We start from the raw sequence: 22,829 nt of genomic DNA, 5'->3' as shown, positions 1-22,829 counted from the left end.
GCCTCAGCAAACAAGACAAGCCGGCTCAACTAATGCATTCGTTCCTCGTTCACCCTGCTGGCAGTGTGGGGCAATGCATTCTGTCAAAGATTGTTCCTATACAAACCACATCTGCGAACAATGTAATAGACAGGGGCACAAAGAGGGCTACTGCAGTTGTTTCAACCAGGCATACCAAAAGTACCACCTCATGACAGTATTCCAACGGCTGTCGCTTTCTTTTCCCTACGACAGCCTTGAGATTGAGCAATAAGCGACAGCCCACAGTGAGGCTGTTATACGACATGCAACGTTGCCGTCTTGTGCAGTACACGACAGCTCGTTCTTAGTCATGTATTTTGTTCGTTCGGCTATGACAGCCTCGGATGGTCATTCGTAACGTTCCTCGTACATACAACATACAACAAGCAGTCCGTCGAACTGCCGATTCGTTGCTGCTGTCTTTGAAATTTTGTTTGTATGTCGTAAGACTGCTACTACACACTACACTACCAGTGTGGCGCCGGAGCTCGTTCGGTTGCTATCACGTTCGTGCTGCCCATTGCAAAATTTTCATTCGATATTTTTTTAAAAACGCGCGGTCTCCGGCGAAAAATATAATAAGCCTACCCGACACCAACCTGACTTCTACCAAACCCCAACCCGATGTTGGCCCGACATTGACCCGACATAAACACAAAATTGACCCGACATCGACCCGACATTTGGCCGACGTCGACCATAAATTGATCTTACATTGATCCGACATCGGGCCGACATATCTGTTCGGGATCATTCTTCTGGGTTTCTTCCATACTCCACTGCCGTATATCAATTGTATATAATGTCTCGTGACAGCCTTTTCGTGACAGCCACTTGGGTAAGCTGAGGGATGTCGTCGGTTTGTGAAGGCTGTTATGACGACAGAAACATTGAGAACCTGGTCATAAAGAAATGTATAAATACAGCCCATTCGGTTCACTACGTTCCAAGCACGATGATTTTAGCAAAGCGGGTATAGATGCGACTGTTCTAATACAGCTTTCATTTGTTCGTGCGTGCGCTGTTGCCAATACACTTCGAATTCAGATCTGGGGGGGGGGGGGGTGTGCTGTCAAATCAGCCTACTGATCATCTTGTATGAAATTGGTTCCAAACGTAAACAAACGCTCTAGGTTTCTTATGGCTTGTTTACGTTTGGAACCAGTTATGCGAGGTAGGCGACGATTGTTCGTATTTGACAGCCACCTCCCCCCCCTTGATTCAGATCTGAACGTACGGACGGTAGCAAGCGGCAGTAAAGCACACAAAGCAACAGTCAATTATTCAGGTATAAACCAACTGTCGCGAGGAGGCTGTACTATTTGGAAGCCTGGTTTCAACCGAACGGCCAACAACGACGGTGACAACAAACAAGCAACTCAACAACAGCAGCAGAAGAAAAACAAGAAGAAGCAAAGTCAAGGAAACAGGAAGCGGTAAACCAAGTGCACAATAAGCGGAAGTACGTATCAACCCGGATCGACGGCCATTCTGTGAATCTTCAACTTGACTGTGGCTCGGACATTACCGTTATCTCGGAGCAAAACTGGAGGAAATGCGGATCACCTACTCTTTCGCGAACGGAATACAGGGTAAAAACAGCATCGGACGAGCAGTTGCCTCTACTAGGAGAGTTTGCTTGTGAAATGCAGATTGGTAAAGAGCAGCAACACGAAACCTGTTACGTTACGTCAGTAAAGGGTCTGAACTTGCTCGGTCTAGACTTCATGAACGCTTTCGATGTTTGGACGAAGCCTAGGGGCTTCCCACTCTAAACTATAGCTCTAGTATCAATTAAGTATTTCGAAGTATCTGATAAGTATTCTTAAGTATTTTTAAGTATTTTAAGATATGGATTTTTTAATCGTAGTGACCGGTTACTAATGTAGTTGTTTATTATTGTTTATCCCGTCAATGTATTACTCTTAATCACGTATTAAAGCATATTAATACTAGTTTCAATATGTTTTAAATTGAATGAAGAAGTGTGATCATGTTTATAAGTAAGTATTTTAATTCTTGTTATGAAATAGTTCATCAAAAACATTTTACTTTCAGGAAACCATTTATGGGATAGCGAATTATTTATGATTTCGAACTGGCTGTTTAGTACCGTATCAAACTTTTGAATTATTTAACTAGATTTCAAACTGAACTGCCAAAATAAAAGCATATGTTGAATGTTAATTCGGCTAGGAACTAGCTGCATGATTATGAAATTCTTGACTTTAAGCAGGCCAAGGATGCTAGGACTACGCTGGTTATTTGCCAGAGGACAATGAAGCATAACTACCAGCTATTCGTTGTGCTGGTGGGCTCGAAGTTGAACTAATTGCAATTACCACTGGTGGTCGTATCGTACCGCGTTTTGATAAATTTACGTTGGTAAATATGAGTTATGACGGACTGGTGATGGAGTTGAGTGAGTATCCTGATAGCAACCGAAGGCTTTATGTGAAATCAACGTGAATTTCTCACTTTTACCAGTAAGTAAGGATAAGAAAAATATTAATCTGTTCTGAAATTATTATTTATAACAAACCATTGATATACCAAATAAAACGATTTAGTTCCAAAACGTTACTTATTTGTACCAATTTCATGTAAAATAATCCTAAGTTAAAATGTATGAATTTATTTCAAACCATTCCCCAAAGAGTCCAAATTAAAGTTTTAACACATAGCCGTTCTGATGGATGATATACAGTCCAAATTTGCTGGTTGGGCTTTTAATACTTGGGCTGCTTTTTAGTTGGGCCTCCGTTGGTTGGGCCATGACCCAATTAAAAAGCAACTGGATGTCAAAATCTGATGTCAAATTGGATTTGACAATCGATCATAAATTCTTCCAGGGGGTAAGCATATGCGGGTAGGACTGCGAATCATATGTAATGAAAGTTAACGTTTGGTATTTGCTCGAAACATTTGAGTTTCATTTAAAATTCTAGAAGAAAACAAAAACAAAAATTGTGTTCTTAATGATTTGCTTTTTCCACTCTGCTTCAAGCAACTTGCTTCAATCCACTTTTTGTAAAATCTTTTCAACATCGCACACCCCTCAACAAATTTTAGCCTTCTGTCAGTTGGCCCATATCAATCAAATCAAATTCGTTAGTTGGGCTGAGGTGGTGGCCCAACCAGCGAATTTCGACTGTAATCAATTTGGTTCTTAAAGGGTATTGAGGTAAATGCATATTCGTAATCTGCATTAAAAATGGAACCCAAACCCAGAATTTCATCGATTTTGGTACACTGGAACTATTGTAAATAAGTACGATTACATTTGCAAAAATTATCTTATTAGCGCCCCTCGGTGTCACTTTGTATGAGAGCGAGCTGTCAGTTTGTTAGTTTAGTGCCAAACAGTGAAGTTGTTATTTTGCTTTAAATCTTGATTTAAAAATCGAGATGAAAGTGTGTGGGTTCGAAAAAAAATATCGCTGTGCTCCGAAAACAAAGCTCTTTCAGATGATGTATAAAAAACGATGCATTTTTCAAAATTAAAGAAGCCAATTAGAAAACGGTTCCTAGATTAACACGGAGCGAATATGCTGGTTTGATTATGTCCAGCCTTCATACGGCTTAGATCTTATTTTGGGCCTAGTAAGCACAACCCGCCCTTTACCTCTATTTTTAGAACGATTTTTTTTTAATGGAATGTTCCCACTACAGATGCCTTCCAAATTTATTGAACTTTCCGTACGTATCCTAAGATTTGATAAAGAGTAAAACATTGTTGATATCTTCTTCTTAATACGGGTGTCACTACACGGTGATAAGGAAATGATACTCATAATAAGAGCCGTGATTGCCCTACAAATCAAATGGGAATCACTTCACCGTGACGACAACTGACAAGTTTTCACCGTGAAGTGACATCCGTAATAAGCCCCATTGTTAAAAATCTAACATTACTTCTTGACCCCCAACTCGGCCTTCGGATTCTAAACTCGGCCTAACGCATTGAAACGCCATTCAAACGCAATTGAATTCACTTTTTTGTTTTTTAAGAATAATGGGTACAAACATTCATATCACACTTTCTTATTGACTTCGTTCGGTAGATTTGGAACAGAAGTATCGTACCAAACGCATAATTGACTTGTTAACGCCGTAATCATGGTTTGATTTGATGTTTTCTGCTAAATAGGCCTAAAATGGGCGATTAGGCCGAATTAGCTCTCTACCCTAATAAGCCTTAAGCAGTAGAGCATCGAATGTTCCAAATCCGAGGAAACGTGATTATCTTCTCATTCGACGGCAATCTAGGCTTTGCGGATGGTGCAGAGAGCTTTCACAACTTCTTATTCAGCTTCAATCAGAGTAAAGGCCTGAAGTTATCGTCCAACGGTCAAGAACCTAATGGACGAAAAATGCATCTTTATGGAGACATGGTTTTGGGATACAAACATTTGCTCAGGGAATTTCCTTCCACACACAGTTTCTTCCACAATGACTTTCCAAATAGTTCCTTATTCTTCCTTTGAATGACAGGTGAATCGGTTTGGCAATGTAATATTCCTTGAATCAAAATGGTCTCCTCCTTGATTCCTACAAAGAAGGAATAAATTAAAGAATAAAAGTTTATTTTTCTAAATACGCACACACAAATTCCCGGATGACACCGGGTAAACAGTCGCACAAAATCTGTCTAGCAACGGAAGTAACAAACTAGCGCTAAATATTTCTTAAGTATTTTTAAGTATTTGCAGGTATCTTAGATATCATTAAGAACTTTCTGAGTATAATGCGAGAAGTACAAAGTTTAGAGTGGGACGAAGCCGTTGACTACCATCTGTAAGGTAAATTGTTCCAATTCATTCGATTCAGTCAACTGGTACCCGTTTTCCCAAAGTTTTTAGTGATTCCCTCGGACATTGCACGAAAACCAAGGTAAAACCCTACCTGAAACGCGAAGCGCAACCGGTTTTCAGGCCGAAACGACCGGTACCATTCCAAGCAGTGCCGAAAGTTGACGAAAAATTAGACAGATTGCAACGGCTAAACATCATCCAGCCGGTGGATTTTTCTGACTGGGCAGCCCCAATTGTCTCGGTTAGGAAGCCGGGAGGAAAAATTCGAGTCTGCGCCGACTACTCTACAGGGTTGAACGCGGTACTCGAACCACATCACTTTCCGCTACCAACACCCGAAGACATTTTCTCCAAGCTGTCGGGAGGCAAAGTGTTCAGCACTAGGGGTAGATCACTTGTCGTACATTTATTATAACAAAAAATAAATAAATGCATTTTGACCAGAAAAAAAAAATTAAATGCATTTTCTCAGTGCATTTTTTGTAGCGTGATGCTCTAATGGCGATAAGCTCCAACTCGGATTAACTTTTAATACCGTCCTTGTTTGTATGATCTGCAAAATGTTTGCTTAGAGTTATGTTAATTAATTCTGATGTCGACATCAAACCAGCCGGACATTCTTGATCGGGATTTAATCCGAGGATAATACCAGTTGGAGCTTACCACCATAAGTGACAGTTCCTACTAAAACATGTTGTTGTTCACATCGGCTCCACGATCGAGAATGCGGAAAAAATCCGTCGAACATTTGAAAACACTAACATCCGTAACATACAAAATATCCACCGCAATCATGCAATGGTATTCTCTCCGTCGTGAACACGCATAAACTTGCTAGAAACTCCCTGCAACCTCCTCCAGCAGCAACGGAAATCTCAAACGAAATCGTGCAGAAGCTGCCTCCGGAACCTCCTCAGAAATCGTGCTAAGCCCGCTTCGCCGGGAACGCGAAAAAATCCCGTCAAAATTCCTTTGAACCTTCGATGGCAGTATCTCCACCAGAATCTTGTGGAAGCTGCTTCACCGAAAACATGAGGAAATGACTTTGAAATTTCCTGGAACATCCGTTGGTAGCACCGACAATATCTAGGGGCGTCTCACTTTTAAAATGCTTATTGACGATGTATTTAATTTAAAAAAAAATGCATTTAATTGCCATCGTTACATCAACCATTCAGTGCAATGTGAACGTCAAAACAAAGCAAGATATACAAACAAAGCATGAAAAGAAAAAATGTCTATCCACACGATTTCTGTGGACTAGAGAATTTATATGCTGCCATCGGAGGTTCCAAGGGAATTTCGGCGGTGTTTCCACGCATTGTCGTCGGAGGAGCTTCGGCCAGTGAAGAGTTTGGATGCTGCCAACGGAATTTTCTCTCGTTCTCGGTGGAGGAGGTTCTGTATGATTTTTTTTTTTTGAGATGGTTCTAGATGCTGCAAACGCAGATTCTAGGAAAGTTTTCCTTGTCCTTGTTCGTCCATTACGTTTGACTAAATAAATAACAATTGCAATTACTTACATACCTACATATCAATTAAAAAATATGCGAAAATACAAAATTTCGATGGCATTCTCTTGAGTTTATGGCGGACGAGGTTTCACACGGTTTCGGTGGCGATTTCTGCTTCCAGCGGAGATTCCAAATAATTTCGACGGAGTTTTCTCAGCGGAGGAGGATCTGCACGATTTCGGTGGAGGTTTCCGATTTTGTCAGCGGTTTTTTCCAGGTAGTTTCGATTAAGGTTTCTGGTGTGCACGGTCGAGAAGTACGATTTTGGTGGATATTGTCCTAGGGGTAGATCACTTGTCGTACATTTATTATAACTCGCATCCAAGAGTATGGATTCCGTCTACGACCGGAAAAGTTCAACTTCTACAAAGAAGAAATCCGGTACCTAGGTTTCATCATCAATGCCAACGGTATAAAACCGGATCCTGAAAAGGTAGCTTCAATAGCCAAAATGCCGGAACCGAAAGACGTCAGCGAACTCCGATCTTTTCTCGGAGCGGCAAATTTCTACGGAAAATTAGTCCGAGAAATCCACCGAATCCGGCATCCGCTGGATAATCTTCTCAAAAAGGACAGGAAGTTTGTATGGAGTGACCAGTGTCAGAAAGCTTTCGACAGCATCAAAAATGTGTTGCATTTAGACTTGTTGCTTACGCATTATAACCCAAATATCGAGCTAACCGTAGCGGGTGATGCCATCATTATGCATCGTTTTCCGGATGGGCAAATCAAAGCGATAGAAAATTCACGCTACAGACAGATTATCAACCTTTACTCAAAGTCTTCGGATCGAAAAAAGGTATTCCACTACACACTGCAAATCGTCTTCAACGGTGGGCATTGTTACTGCTTGGATTTGACTTCAACGTGGAATACATCGCAACGGAAAACTTTGGATATGCGGATGTACTCTCTCGGCTAATAAGCAACCATCAAAAACCCAAGGAAGAGTACGTTGTTGCCGCCGTTAGTCTGGAAGAAGAAGTAAACGCAAGCCTGGATGAATGTCTTACATCGCTGCCAGTGAACTTCAAAATGGTCAGGACTGCAACAAAGAAGGACGGCCTACTACAACAAGTCTTACACTACATTGACGGATGTTGGCCGAACAGCAGCATTATCGCAGATCGATACCTGGAAACCTTCCATACTCGAATCCAGTCTTTGTCATTAGTCAATGGATGCATCATGATGAACGACCGTGTTATGAATGTTACAAACAACCCGAACAAAGTCGGTTAACAAAATGAAAGCAAATCGATATTAAAGTGTGCAGTTCCTATCATAATGAAAACTCACGTTGATTTCAAATGTTGTGACATAAGTCTGATATCATATTGCGCTTTCATTATGCAGTCAAGACGTTTTAAATGAAAGCAACTTAACTTGAAGTTCTGCTGTTTACGTCTTGTTTAAAATTTAATTGAAATTCATCTGTCGTTGAACTAATGATTATCGTTTATCTGATTTGTTTAACACATTTTAGATCATTCGTGACTTGCCCGCGGTGAGAATGGAGCCTAAGTCTTTCAGCTTGAGAAACATGAATGGTAACCATTTACTCTAGGCCCGTATTCAGTTAAATATTATGCATGCAAAATCAGTAATCAAATTGATTTCATTGAAAGCAGGATTAGTTTTCCGTTTGCTTCAACAGTGTAAAATTTTGCTCTCATTTTTGCTGTGTTAACCGTTAAGGTGGTTCATTGTGAGATCCTTATTCTCACGACCACTTCGAAACTTTAAGTGCACAAATATCAGCTTCCACGACACGTACTACAATGAAACTGTTATTAACCGCTTGCTGCGCTGCAGTATAGATGCAGTAGCAATTTCAGGTGAAATGGAAATCTAATATCCGAGATTTGTGTGATTGTAATTTCGAGGTGGAAGTGCATTTATAGCCTACGTGGCGGCCATTTGTGGATTCTACAAGGAATCACCTTAAGTCAACCAAAATGAGATCAACTGGAGTACCAACCGGTGAACACTCGTGTTTATTTCAGTTGCCATGGGACGTAATTTGTGATTAGCCTTGGTCCCTTTCAAATTGTATCATTATTTGCGTACGGCCCTTATATTTGAAATTACATTTCACATTCATCTATAGTGGTGGCCAATTTTCATTCGAATAATCGGTTAATCGATTAACGAACCGAAAAGTAAAATATTTGTAATCGGTTATATCATGCCGATATAAGCATTAACATCTCCAGAGGATTATCACCGATCATTTAAAACAAGTGCTGCACTCTCATTGGTGGAAAAATGGCAGCACAGCGAACAAAAAATAATCGATTAGTTGTTAATCGAGTAACTAAAAAATGGGACATCTCTGATTTTGGTGTGATTGTTTTGATAAAAATGAGCGCAAAATTTCATCTCAACCGAGGGGGCAGCAAAACCACAAAATTACCTTGAATACGGGGGGTATTCATTGGATGAAAGGGACCGTGAAAGAGGACACTAAAATAGAAAGTTTATCTTCCGACAGTTTCATCTTAGTATTCATCTTTGGGAGTACCGTGAGGGTGCCTTATTCTGCGCAGCTCCTAATTCTGCGCATTTTTTCATTAAAACATTTTTTGAATTCTATTTACGGCTATAATCATCTTTATTACACGATATAATGAATCTGAATCATGTAGTCTACGATATAAATAAGTACCAATTCAAGAAATTGCCGACATCATTGGAAAAATAAATAAAAACAAAACCGGCAGCACTGAAAACGTCAAAAAATGGCATCCGTTAGCAGCAGCGCTAAGAAGCCCGTTTGAAAACATTTCTCATTTGTAAACATTGGAGTGTGTTTATTTCATTCATTTTTGTGCTGATCGCTAGATGTAAGTATTTTTAATTTGATCCAAATGGATTTCAGTGCATATCGAGTATATTGCACTGTAAAAGAAGTAATTTATTTTGCGCAAAATATGGTACAAATATTGACTGCATGTTCCTAAATCTGCGGATAGGTCGAGAAAATGAGTTCCGGAAGAAAACATATGCAGTGCACTCCCCAGCAAGTTGAGTCGGCAATTCTAATGATAAAGAAGGGCTTTTCTATTCGCCAAGCTTCCAAAGCACATCACGTTCCGGAACGTACGTTAAGAGCAACACTGGCTCGCGGCTCCGTATCTCATCATCCCGGTAAGCCAACCGTTCTAACAAAGGAAGAGGAGGATCGTATTGTGCAATGGATAATTGATTCAGCAAAAGTTGGCTTGCCAGTAGATTCCTTGCGCTTAAAAGTATCCGTGGCATATTACCTTGGTATTACACGCAAGTCGAATAATCCGTTCGCTGTAAAAGCTCCTGGACGTAAATGGTTAAAACATTTTCTTGGCCGACATCCGAACATTGCTCGTAGAATTCCAAGCGCTTTGTCTAAACAACGGACGTGTGTTACAGAGAACCAAATTCGGAATTGGTTTCGTGAAATTCAGCAATTCATCCATCAGGAAGAGTTACGTGATGTTTGGCAAAACCCACAACGCGTTTTCAACATGGATCAATCGTCTATGCGATTGGTTCCCACGAAAGAGAAAGTTCTAGCGAAAGTCAGACAGAAATACGTTCACACGGCTAACGCAAACTCGGAGAAAGAATGCTACACCGTATTATTTTCGGCAAATGCAGCCGGATCGCTGGCGCCACCATTAGTTTTATTTCCATACAAGCAGCGGCTTCCTGCGGAAATAGCGAACAGTGCGCCAGATGGTTGGGCTATCGGAAAAAGTGTATCGGGGTGGATGAACCAGGAAACCTTCTATTACTATCTGAAGAACGTGTTCTATCCGTGGATTATCAAAAGCGATATTCCTCTACCGATTGTGCTTTTCGTCGACGGGCACAAGTCCCATGTGTCCTTTCAAACAACAGAGTTTTGTCGAGCTAAAAAGATTGTACTGATTTGTCTCTTCCCGAATTCCACCCATGTACTGCAGCCATTAGATGTGTCGTTTTTCAGAGGGTTGAAAGTGCAGTGGAATAAGCATCTTATTGAGTGGCGCACTTTCCATGCTGGTGAACCCATAAAAAGGCACGAGTTTACGCCGTTGCTAAAACGGGCTGTTGATAATATTCCAAATATGGCAAAAAATATCAAAAACGGATTTCGCAAATGTGGATTATTGCCGTGGGATCCAGACGCTGTCAACTACGAGATGCTTCTAAATACGGAAATCCAGCACAGCATTACGGTTCAAACCACAAGCTCTTCCGTATCAGATGCTAGCCCATTTTCCAATGCGACTGTTATCTTGGACGGATTAGAATCACATCTCACATTGCGACAACTGAAGAATTTTGAACAAAATCAAAAAAAGGTACAATGGCCAGGACAGGTTGGAGACGCTAATTTGTTTTACGTGTGGCAACGTGTAAAACAAGATGTAGAATCTGAGAAATTGTTGAAAGTTACAACGACTTTTTCGTCAGAAGACGATTGCTTCCGTGGATTCGAGGAATTTGATCTAGACGGTAGTATCTTACTATGACATTTACAGTTTTCCTAATCATGCATGCAACAATATTTTCAGCCGATCGACGAAAGCTTCTTGTTAAGTACCAACTTCAAAGCACTGTCGAAAAAGATCCTTCTCCGTTGGAAACAGGTGATATCAGCCAAGGAAACCCTTTGGCGATGGAAAATTTTCGTGCTTCTGGTGATTGCATCGGTAATATTGTTTATGAGAACGTACCAATTTAGTATATTTATTTCCCATAATTGATATTTTCAGATGATTGCCATTCTATCGTTGGGGAACCCATTATCAGAAGCGCTATTGACCCAGGTACCGGTCGTCCGGATTGTATGCAAGAAGCAGGTGGAAGTCAGCATCAATCAGTGACAGATTCTTCAAACGTGAATATTGGAACCACGCACATTGCAGAACCAGAACATGGCATCGACGATGACTTTTTCGACAAAGCTTTTCAAGTACCCTCTTCTGCGGCGCGTAAAACTCGTAAATTAAAGAAGTATAAACCACGACCTCCATATGTGGCTACGAGTGAGGCATTCAAGGCTTATTTTGAAACGATGGAATTAGAAAAGCATACGCAAGAGCAAGAAAAGAACAAAGGAAGGCCATTCGAGAAGAAAAAAGTTTGGCAGCGAAGAAAAAGCTGGAAACACTTACTGGAAAACGCAAGCGAAAGCTTTAAGGAAAAGGCTGAAGGAGCTGGTACTAATTTGGCAGAAATTGAATAGACAGTTGTGAAAAAAGTGATAAAGTTTAAATTATGATAAAGTTTGCTTTATGAAAGATTTCCAAGAAAAGTTGATTAATTTTTTTGTACATAAATGCTTAATACTCATACAAGAATAAATACCATGATTTTACATGCTGTTTTTTTTGTGCGCAAAATTAGAAACACAGTGCGCAGAATATGGAACATTTGAAAAATGAAGCGCAGAATTAGGAACATCATCACATACTCAAAAAATACTTTGTTTCATGTTACCGTTTTTCATTAGATCAACATTTATATTTTTTATGTATACCTACATGCTAGAGCTATACAAATACTAAATCAAAATATTTCAAAACAATGCTGAATTTTTCTAGAAACTCTTTTTTTGTAGAAAATGTCTTAAGTGCGCAGAATATGGTACCATCACGGTATTCAAAATAAGTTACAAAGCAAATTTTGATTTCAATTTGATCTTCAGCTTTGCTCGGGAACACATTCTAAGCAGTTTCATCGTGGTCACCAAGGCATGGAAAGGATGAAAGCCATCGCTCGCAGTGTAGTGTACTGGGCGAACGTCGATAATGATATTGAGGATCTGATTCGTCGGTGTTGCATTTGTGCCAGTACAGCAAAATCTCCGGTACATTATCAACCTCAACCGTGGCCAAGAGCAGACGGTCCATGGAAGAGAATCCATCTAAACTACGCAGGGCCACTTGACGGAATGAACTACTTAGTCATAGTGGACTCATATTCGAAATGGCCAGAAATTTTGCAAACACGCTTGACGACAGCAGCTGTCACGATCTGATTTCTTCAGGAAACTTTTGTCAGATTCGATATTCCGGAGAACATTGTCACAGACAACGGAACGCAGTTCTGTAGTGCTGAATTCAAGAAGATGTGTCAGCAGCTCGGAATCATCCACATTCGTACAGCGCCATATCACCCTCAGGCGAATGGCCAGGCAGAACGCTTTGTCGACACCCTAAAACGCTCGTTGCACAAAATTGTTGAGGGGGAAGAAGTTCCATCAGTCGAAGCGCTTCAAACTTTTCTACAAGTGTACCGTTTTACGCCAAGAACAACTCTTGCTGGTAAGTCACCTTCAGAGGAAATGCTGGGTAGACCGATGCATACAACATTGGATCTCGTTCGGCCATCAGCGTTCAATAGTAAGTCTGATGAATAGAGTCCAAAGTTTACATCGGGTTCCACAGTCTACGAATACGAACAAATGGAAATGGACTTCCCACATTGTCCTTGAAGCAATTGGAGGAGTCAATTTCAACGTTCTGCTCGATTACCAGTCAGGTCGGAGGAAGCTTATTCGGTCCCACGTGAACCAGCTTCGACCTAGATGTGATCATATACTTAAGCCGGTATCAATACCATCTCAATTGGACATCCTGGTGGATGACTTCGAACTCATGCGGCGTTCTTCAGCACAGCAGACCGCTGCACAACAGAATACGATTGAACAGGAACAGGTTAAAATTAGTCAGCATCAGGATGACAGTTCAGACGACGACGTATTCTTCGAGACTCGTTCAACGAACTCCAATCCACCAACAGTTGAGCCATCAACATCGAAGTCTCCCAGATCAGTTAGAGAGCGTCGGCTTCCGAAACACTTGGAAGATTACATCATCAGCTTGAATTAAAGGGGGAGAGCTACCACCCTGAGTGACAACCTTGGTGGGCATCGTTATACGCCGTTAGCTGTTACTGCGCTTGGCGTGGTGAGTAAAAGGTAGTCTTTTAAAGTGACAAGAACTGTATGAAGATAAAATAAAGAGTTCTGATTATTAACAAAGTCAAGTGTGCTATGCGCGCTGCAGACAGACGTCAACAGCAACGCACGGTGGGGTTGAATTCGTGTTTTACGCAACCGTTATTTAAAGACCCAACATGATGTGTTTAGTACGAAATTGTGACAAAACTAAACAAGATAGTAAATTGGTGTCAAAGAGAGAGTTGTAGAGCGTATTTAGAGACATCTTTTGGTTAGACAAAACAATACACTTTATAACGTATTTTTTAAAATAATAAGGGGAAAACCCGTAGGAGTAGACTCGTTTATCCCTAAAATGTGTCTAAATGCTGCTTACTTGAAGTAGAAATGACACTATTACGTAGGAATGTACCAAGCTGTCCAATAGAGGCAAGAGTTTTGTGCTAAACGACATAGTTTTTGAGTGAGGACCAATTTATGGCTAGCATAGACCAAAACAGAAAAGGTTCAATAACTCAGTAATCTTTGAGATTTGATCATATGCGTAGAACATTTTCCCTTACCTTCCCTTACTAGTTTTAAAATCTATGTTTATTTTCAGACTCGACATGCTAAAATATGGCGAAATCCAAAATATCAGCGGTGATGGAGCAGATACGTAGCCAGAAGGCGCTCCCAGGGTTAAATTTTTTTTTCAATGCTTTTTTAAAACTCCATTAGTGTTCGTGAATTTATCTGCAATAAGAAAACGATCAAATCAATTAATTCACCTGGCCTGAATCTGGCCTAAAATTTAAGCGCCGGTGAAGAACCTGATTTCAGGCGTAACATGTGATTACGGCACAAAAACATTTGTAAACAACCTTTCTAAGGCCCTTTACACGTGAACCAAAGTACGCCCACGAAAACCAGTACCACTTTCGGAAAGGTGAGAGTTGCCCCTATCCGACGATGTTGTTGGTTTGCGTGAGCGTACTTCGGTTCGCGTGTAAAGGGCCTTAGAAAGTTTGTTTACAAATGCTTTTGTGCCGTAATCACATGTTACGCCTGACATAATCTCGTTTGTTTTCTATCGGATTTTATATTTGTCCAAGACGTGAGACATGCTCGCGCTATGTTCTTTAGCTATACATAATTTAGTATGAATCCAAGCAAGCATGCTGGAAATAAAACAAGGACATCACAAACGGACAATACAACAAGACACATACACAGACACGCTAACGTCTAAACAAGCAGGCTTCGTCCCATAAATTGCATAACGCGGATGATTTTCCTCAAATTTACCGTTACGTTATTTATGTACGGAGCCATGTACAAGCTGAGAATGACGGCACACAGTTCGACGAAAGTTCCGATAGATATCCCAGGACACACCAACAGGAAAAAAAAAACTAATCAGACTTTCGAATGAAAAAAAAAGTACCTTCTCGTGGAACTGTGTCCCGTTGGCCATGATCACACGTGCACCGTTCAGATTGTGACTGCCCACAGTGCCGGTATTAATGGGAGCACCCTTGCCACCCGTGCCGAATTCCGCCGCCGTTGTCTTGCTGGCCACGCCAAATGCACTGCGTCGGTGCGCGGTGGAATTGCTTACATCTTTTTTAAATTCATTAAAAGCCGATAAAGCAAAATCTTGGAAGAGGGCTTCCGATTCCGGTTGTTGGGTGGCAACGGTACCAACGGATGAATGAGGTGCGAATGCGGGTGAGATACTACCGTCGGACGCGTTCTGGAACACATCGTACGAGGCGTGACCGTTCATGACCGTGGTCAGTGGATTTCCCCGGAGGACACTTTTGGCCGGAGCGGCCAACGATGTGAATGGATTCAGTTTGGCACCAATTGTGGTGGTGGTGGTGGTGGTGGTCGTGGGTTGCGTCGGACCGGGAATAGGATTCACGACGGGAAGCGTCGAGGAAGCATGCCGGGGACCATTGTTCAACGCTAGTACGCTGTCCAGTTTGGACGAGTTGTCGGCCAGGATTCGCATCTCTTCGGAAAAGGAACTGGCCGACAGAGCGGTCGAGTTACAATTCACCGAAAATGCCGCCTCTTCGAATGAGCTGTCGAATGGTGTGTCCTGTCATGGTGGAGGTTCGAAATTGTGTTAAGCAACAAGACTACTTGCTAGTATTTTGGACTAGATTTGTTATCACTACTCTCTAAACCCATGAAATGCTTGATTCTAGTTTTCAGTTGAGAAAGTAAGGGAATATAAATCGTTAAAGACTCACCTCTTGCGCCTGTGGGTTGAACGGTGCCGAGCCGAACAAGTCCTGATATCCGTTGCCATTGTTCGGATGTGCTGGAGTTGTCCTTCGTGGTGCAGATTTCTGTGGAGGAGGAGCCACTGCAAGATACAAGAAAGCAAAATTAACCTTCGAATCACAACTGTGCGGAGTTCAATGCTTACAAATCGGAGGAGGGCTAATGGGTGCGCCGAACCCATTGGTAGTTCCGTTATTGCCGTTCGTGAAACCAGTATGGTTGTTGTTGTTGTTGTTGTTGGTGGTGAACAGTTGTTGACCTAAGCTCTGCTTTGGTGGTTCGAATCCAAACAGATCGTTGCTGATCTTGTTGCCTCCGATCGATGGACTATCGTTATCCGGTGCACGTGGATCGAAATCACTGTCCGAGTCGGAATTCAACAGCAGGCCTTCCATCTTGTTGCCCGCCGAGGGTTTGAAGGCTTCCAGTGTGCTGTTGATCTGCAACAAGGAACAATATAGTGTGTTAGTAGACGACTTCAGTTTAACTGTGTCGGCGGCAACCAACCTGATTCTGAATGTTTCTTGGCGGGACGATCGGAGCAAAGTGCTTCGGCGATGTTTCGATCAGCAGCTGATCGTCGTTGTTTGGTAACGATACATCAATGCCTGCGAAATCGGAAAATACCCGCTCGTTGTAGCTTCCTATGGCCGTTGAGAGAATTTCACCAGATACATTACCCAAGTCAGGCGTCTTACTGCCATTGACGGTGGCCATGTGGCTGTCGATGCCATTCTCAATTGCGGGCACCTCGCAGATGTCCCGCAGTCCGAGCCTCAGCAGGAGCTTGTCCAAGTCCGGCTTGGGAACGAGCTCCGACAGGTCTTTCAACCGCTGGCGGTACGCGCTGGCTGTGTGTTCCAGCTGCTTGTTCTGGGATTGCAGTTTTGTCGCCTCGATGGACTTGCCGCTGTCGGTCACGTAACGCCTGGACGGGGTGAGAGAACAAGGAGGCTGTAGGATTAACGACGTTTGAAAACAGGTAATCTTCTTCTTTAAATTGTTAAAATAATAGGTAAATCCAAGAAACGCCTTCAGCAATAGAAGACAGCCAATTTAAGAAATGTTGTGATTTGAATTTTATATTGCGTTGACATGGAGTTGAATCAGAATACATGAGGGATCACCGATTGGTAATTTCTTTAACTGAGTTGGTGCAATTTACATTGAGCATTTTGTGTAAAATAATTAAAGGAATATAATGACGCGAGATTTTCGCAATCTGAAATGATGTGCCGGAAAAAACTGCTTTTCAATTTATCGAAAATGCTTCAAAGTAAATTGCACCTTAAATGTCTTAAATTTAACAAACTTTCAGCCCCATAGGGGGACGGAATAAAAAAAAAATGAGACATAGCCATTTGTGACGAAACTATTGAGTGTAGCCTTTTGAAGTGTTCTAGAATGTTTCTTTAATTTTTGAGTTCTTTATTTGAGTGGTGAATTTTTTGCTTACGTGGGGTATACCAAGGGGTAGGTCACTCAGCATAGTGTGCCAAAAACACAGTAGGGCACACCATGGCTCACTCATTTGGCACTCATGGTACATATTTTTTTGTGATCTCTAAAGTAACTGACATCACTGCATTATTTCTGCGCATGCGCAGTAGACTGATGCAAAATTTGACTTTTTCGCTCCACAGTGCTTAAATGGTTTCAAATCGGGTCCTGATTAGCCTCCCAAAGTTACAACTCATTTGGTTAGAAACAGACTTCGCACAAGCCATTTGAAGTTTACATGTAAATTACTATGGGAAATCTCAACTTTTTGTTCATTGCCTTCTAGTCTTTTTCCATATTCAGCTGCGAAACAGTTCGATAGCCATTATTAAAGAAAATTTTCTCAGCTACAACTTTGCTGATGATCGTTTCTATGCAAAACGAGATGGGACAAAGTTATTAATTATTTAAGAGATTGGTAAACTTATGACATGATCAAGCAGCTGCTCTGTAGGCAACACTGTATTTTGCAGTGTGACATAGTAGCCATGATTTTTGTGTCCTATTCAACGCCCCAGAAACACCAATGTTGCCTGCTGAGCAGTTGATTGAGCATGATCATTAGACATCAGCGCATTGAGCCATTGATAACTTTCGATCCTTGCATTAAATCAAAAAGTGGTCTTCGGCAAAGTTGTAGCTACAAGTACAGTTGAAAGCTTCGGAAGCAGACTAATATGGTGAATTATAAGATAGACATGAACAAAAATCTTGATTTTACCATAGTAATTCCCATACAAACTTCAAATGGTTTGTGCCATCTCAGTTTCTCACCAAAGGGGTTCAAATTTTGAGGGTTAGTCAGTATCCGATTTGGAATCGTTTAAGTATTGTGGAGCGAAAAAGTCAAATTTTGCATCAGTCTAATGCGCAGTGAGGATGTGTCAAAATTTGATTGTTGACACAAACAATTTTTGGTATTCAAAACAAATAATTTCGCCGGATCCTCCAACTCACCCTTAATGCTATGATCCGCAACCGGAGTAACGGAAGATGCCGACATCACGACGATGACCGGGTGGATTAATATACATCTTTGAAAGCCAATGCAGGAGTACAGAAACTGCCACGGAATTGGGAAGTTTATGAACTTCTGTATTGACTTCCAGAAGTTTCAAGGATTTTGAAGCAAAAAATTCACTAACATTGCCTGTTGTAGAGCTCCAGACATAGATACGCTATTAATACATAGAAGGCCATTAATGCGACAGTTTTTTAAAGTTAGACGCACATCTTTTGCCTAACCCGTACGATGTACGAGGAGACTTGAAGTATGTCTTCAAGTCTACAGCCAAAAAATGTGCTGTCGCATTAATGGCCCTTCGCTCATTTTCAACTTCTATTCAATTTTCATACTGCCGTACTCTAACGGAACTATCCACCTACTCTCTTCTAAAGATCATTCTCTAGCTAATAAATACTAAAGCTCCATGTTAGCATTTTCAACCAACTCTGAAAATCGCTAACTTCGCGTATAAAGTAATATAAAAACACTTTGAATATTAAAAATGAATCCAAAAACATATTAATTAAATAGCAGTAAATCATTTTTTTAATAAATTTTCTGACTTATTCGACATAGGACATGCTCATCCTCATCTTCACCAAAGACATCATCCAATATCGAAAGGCTGTGCGGTGAAATGGACAGTCCCGTCTGGTTGGAGCAGATATTTGCATCTACGTAGCACTTCTACGGATTGATTTCGTACGGTTAGCAGGGGACAATTGTGGGAAAATTGAACTGTGACGAATTGATTTCCTGCGTCATCCATTCCGCCGCCAGTAGCTCCTGGATGGTGATCCGGGTTATGGGATTCTTGTCAACGGATTCCCTCAACGTCCACGAATGGGTTCGCGAAGAACAACAACACGTACAGTGTCACACAGAGAGCCCACATTTTCAATTCAAGAGTAGCGCTTGCCTACCAACACTTCCAGACTGCAGTATTCGGTCGTGCCGTAGAAAGGTAAAAAAAAGTTGCCCTTCCTGTCGTTCGTACATCCGAAGTCAATCAGCTTGATATGGAAATGGTGATCGATGATAACGTCCTCATCTTTGATGTTCCGGTGCAGAATGTTCAATGAGTGCATTCCCAATGTTCCTCACCAGCGTGTAATGTTTGCTGTACTCTCCGTGGATTAAATCTTCATCGCACTGCGACATACGGGAGACGGAACTGAGCCGATCAGAGTGCTGCGCAGTAGCCCATTCTGTTGATCTGGCGTTGACGTGGCTATTGTCTTCGACAGCTCGTACGGTTTAATATACAAAAAAAAAACATTTGAATTGTCAAAATACCGGGTTGCCAAACATACAATTATTCACTCTTGGTACAGCGCGGCACACTTAAGGCACACTGAGAAAAATGTTGACGCAAAATAAGTGTGTAAAGTGACCACCCCTTGGGATATACACTAAGATAAAAAAAAATAACTTTTTTAAGTCTTGTTAAAATCGATAAAAACATTGTAGATAAAGTCATTTGAATAAACTTTGTCGAAGACAACAATTTTCTATCTCTCAAGTGGACGAGGTTGGCCTATTGGTCCCAAGCAAATCGATTAATTTACCCCATTCTAGTCGAAATTCTAGTACTACACAATGTTTGTTTTGATTTGCTATGAAAGTTTGACAGATAAAATGAGGGGTTCGTCGATTTTCCTATGTTTCGAGGGGTTAGTGGATTTTCCTATGTTTCGAGGGGTGCATCGATTAGCTTGGGACCGAAGATAGTACCAGAGCTGAGCCAAAAAGTTGAGCACGTTTCTTGGGGACCTACTAGTCTTAGAGTTACCTCTATGGTAGTACCAACAATCAATACGAAACTAACGATTTTAAATTGGCTCACCACTTTAGTAGTCTATTGGTCCCAAGCAAACGATTAACGTACCCTATTCTAGTCGAAATTCTAGTACTACGCAATGTTTGTTTTGATTCGCTATGAAAGTTTGACAGATAAAATGAGGGGTTATTGGTTTTTCCTATGTTTCTAGGGGTGATTCGACAAGCTTGGGACCGAAGATAGTACCAGAGGTGAGCCAAAAAGTTGAGCACGTTTCTTCGGGACCTACTTGTCTTAGAGTTATCTCTATGGTAGTACCCCCTTAAAAACCGTTTTTTACCATAACTTTTGACGTAGGACTACGTCTTTAATTTCTATACTGGGGGTACACTTTGTGAAAACCTAAAATGGAACATGAAACAAAATTATGAAAGATTTTGAACATTAATAACTCAGTTGCCCATGAACCAATTTCAATAATTTTATTACCAATCGATCAGAAATATATCTACGCATCTATGGCAATGACAAGAAACTATTGAAAAAGTGGTAATGTCAGTGTACAAATAAAAAGAGATAATTTTATCGCTGCTTTCATGAAATAATCGTTCTTCCCAAACCCAGTCGTCATAATCGAGTACCACTTGGTGCACATCATTCTTCTTTAACCTGAAAAGACATCAAACAGCGCTGCTGTCTAGCCTCAACTCAATACGCAGCTCCGGTGTGGGAATCATGTGCACAGACTCACAGGAACACAATTCAGGTCGCTCAGAATAGAGTGCTGAGGATGGTTCTTGGTCGTGCTTTCGACACTAGAATAAAAAATTTACACGAAAAGGCAGGCATTGCCAAAATAGATTCCAGAATTAACGAAATTAAGACTTAATTTGAACAAAAATGTAATATATCAGAACATGTTTTTAAAAGCAATTTGTATATAGTAGATTAGGTGTATATAGTAGTTGTAGGTTAATTGAAGTTGTAAATAGTAGTTATAAGTAGTCTCCTTTTTCTAATTTAAAACAATTCAATCCCACCAAGGTGGTCATTCTTAAAACAGGCCTGATAGGACTAGGAACTGTAATTAATAATAATTGAAATTTCAAAAGAACTAAAGTTGAAAAGACGCATCTGTGTCACTTGATAAGTAATACATGTAAACCACACAAATACAAGAAACAAAGATCATTTAAAGTAAAAAAAAAACGAAAAAAGCCTCAACTCATTTTCGCTTTGAACGACGTGGTGAGCAGGCAGCTGAAGTAGTAATAGCAGCAGTAGGAAGGTGGTGGCAGGTTAGGTAGTCCACGCTTCTACTTAACAAGCAACAATGACTGGTCGAGGCAAAGGAGGAAAAGTTCTTGGTAAAGGAGGCGCCAAGCGTCATCGCAAGGTTCTTCCGTCGTCTGGCTCGCCGTGGCGGTGTCAACGTATCTACGGTCTGATTTACGAGGTGTGCTGAAGGTGTTCCTGGAAAATGAGATCCGTGATGCTGTCACCTACACTGAACACGCCAAGCGTAAGCGGCCATGGATGTACGCTTTGAAGCGACAGAGACGCACTCTGTACGGTTTCTGAGGTTAAATCATCACCAACTTTGGCAACAACACGGCCCTTTTTAGGGTCACCAAGCTTTATTTTAGGGCCACCAAGAATATTCAGAATCACCCCCCCCCCCCCAATGACCACACAAAATGCTCTTGTAACCAAACTTGGAATCAACTTTCTCTTTGAAAAAAATACTACAAATTTGGTACGCCTACAATTAAAAAACGGAAAGAGTTAAGATAATAGATGATCGATCAATTAAAAGCACTAAATGCTCTTCACATTTGTTCCGTCCACTAGCGGTCCTAGGTCAAGCTTCCGTTCGTGCCCATAGACACAGACCGTTCTACTTTTTAGTTTGAATTTTTCAAATTTTGCAATGTTCTACCCCTAACCCCCACTGGCCAGCAGTGTTATTATGGAAGAACTCTCTCTACAATGTCGCATTTATGATCATTGTAGACAGCTTTAGTCCGGGAGTTAGAAAGTGATAGCTCTATTGCAGATCCAGCAACCCATTTCAGAATGTCTGGAGAGTCACGCCCATTCCGAGGTTACTTTCACTTACAATAAGCCCCGCATGTATGCATCACCGTTATCAAATGGATACACACTGTGCAACAAGGCTTTCTAGGACTGGGAAAATTCGCTTTATTTGACTTTCTCGTGGTCCCCTGAGTAAAAGTCTCGAACAAACTTATACCCTAACACGTTCTAATTTTTTGGTACCGCCCTGTTTATGAATTTTGGTATGTTGTCCTGTTGTCGGTTGTATACTGCCTAACCAACCGGTCCGCACTCGTGTTTATTTCAGTTACCATGGGGACGTAATTTGTAATTAGCCCCGGTCCCTTTCAAATTGTATTATTATTTATGTACGACCTTAAATTTGAAATGACGTTTCACATTCATCTAGTCATGGCCGATTTTCATTCGAATAATCGATTAATCGATTAACGAACAGAAAATTAAAATATTTGTAATCGGTTATATCATGCTGATATAAGCATTAACCTCACCAGAGCAGGGCTGGTAGTGCTGATGCGGTATAATATTAGTGACTTTAGTGACTAAAATTACGGAAATAGTGACCAAATAGTGACTTGTAAATACAAAATAAGTAACCTTTTCTATGGCAACTTAAAAATTCAAACACGGTTTGATATTGAAATAAACTTTTTATGTCATGGAACTCAAAATCAAATTTCATAAATTCCTCTAATTTATTCGAATTTCACAACAGAATCTCATGTGAAGAGTATTTTAAGTCATTTGATTTCAGAATTTCTTCAGAATGATCTCAAGAACTTTTTTAAAATAATTCCCCTTCTCTTAACTTAGAGGCAAATAAGCTTTTACAAAAATAATATTGCATTCTTGAAATTCTTTGCAGAACAATCAACAAAATTCTTGGTAATAGATTATTTTCGTATTT

The 22,829-nt window shown here is 40.8% G+C and overlaps 1 protein-coding gene across 2 annotated transcripts in view; it reads right to left on the bottom strand.

Annotated features, from left to right (window-relative positions):
- Positions 1 to 22,829, bottom strand: part of ced-6 (PTB domain-containing adapter protein ced-6) — a 34,801-nt gene that overhangs the window by 4,888 nt on the left and 7,084 nt on the right. Inside the window, exons 4-8 of one of the 2 annotated variants that reach the window (XM_065226632.1) lie at positions 16,238 to 16,485; positions 16,065 to 16,165; positions 15,703 to 15,997; positions 15,524 to 15,639; positions 14,710 to 15,369 (exon numbers count right to left, since the gene is read on the bottom strand). In XM_065226632.1, the coding sequence (XP_065082704.1) occupies positions 14,710 to 15,369; positions 15,524 to 15,639; positions 15,703 to 15,997; positions 16,065 to 16,165; positions 16,238 to 16,485 (1,420 nt within the window). The remainder of the gene's footprint in view (positions 1 to 14,709; positions 15,370 to 15,523; positions 15,640 to 15,702; positions 15,998 to 16,064; positions 16,166 to 16,237; positions 16,486 to 22,829) is intronic. The other variant, XM_065226633.1, reaches the window with a different exon arrangement.

This window comes from Ochlerotatus camptorhynchus, unplaced genomic scaffold (genome assembly GCF_037179485.1).
Source record: "Ochlerotatus camptorhynchus isolate MF236.1 unplaced genomic scaffold, CSIRO-AGI_Acam_v1.1 ptg000257l, whole genome shotgun sequence".
NCBI classification, from domain to species: Eukaryota; Metazoa; Arthropoda; class Insecta; order Diptera; family Culicidae; genus Ochlerotatus; species Ochlerotatus camptorhynchus.
Note: the sequence above shows the minus strand (reverse complement) of the source record. Positions and strands in the feature narration are given on the sequence as shown.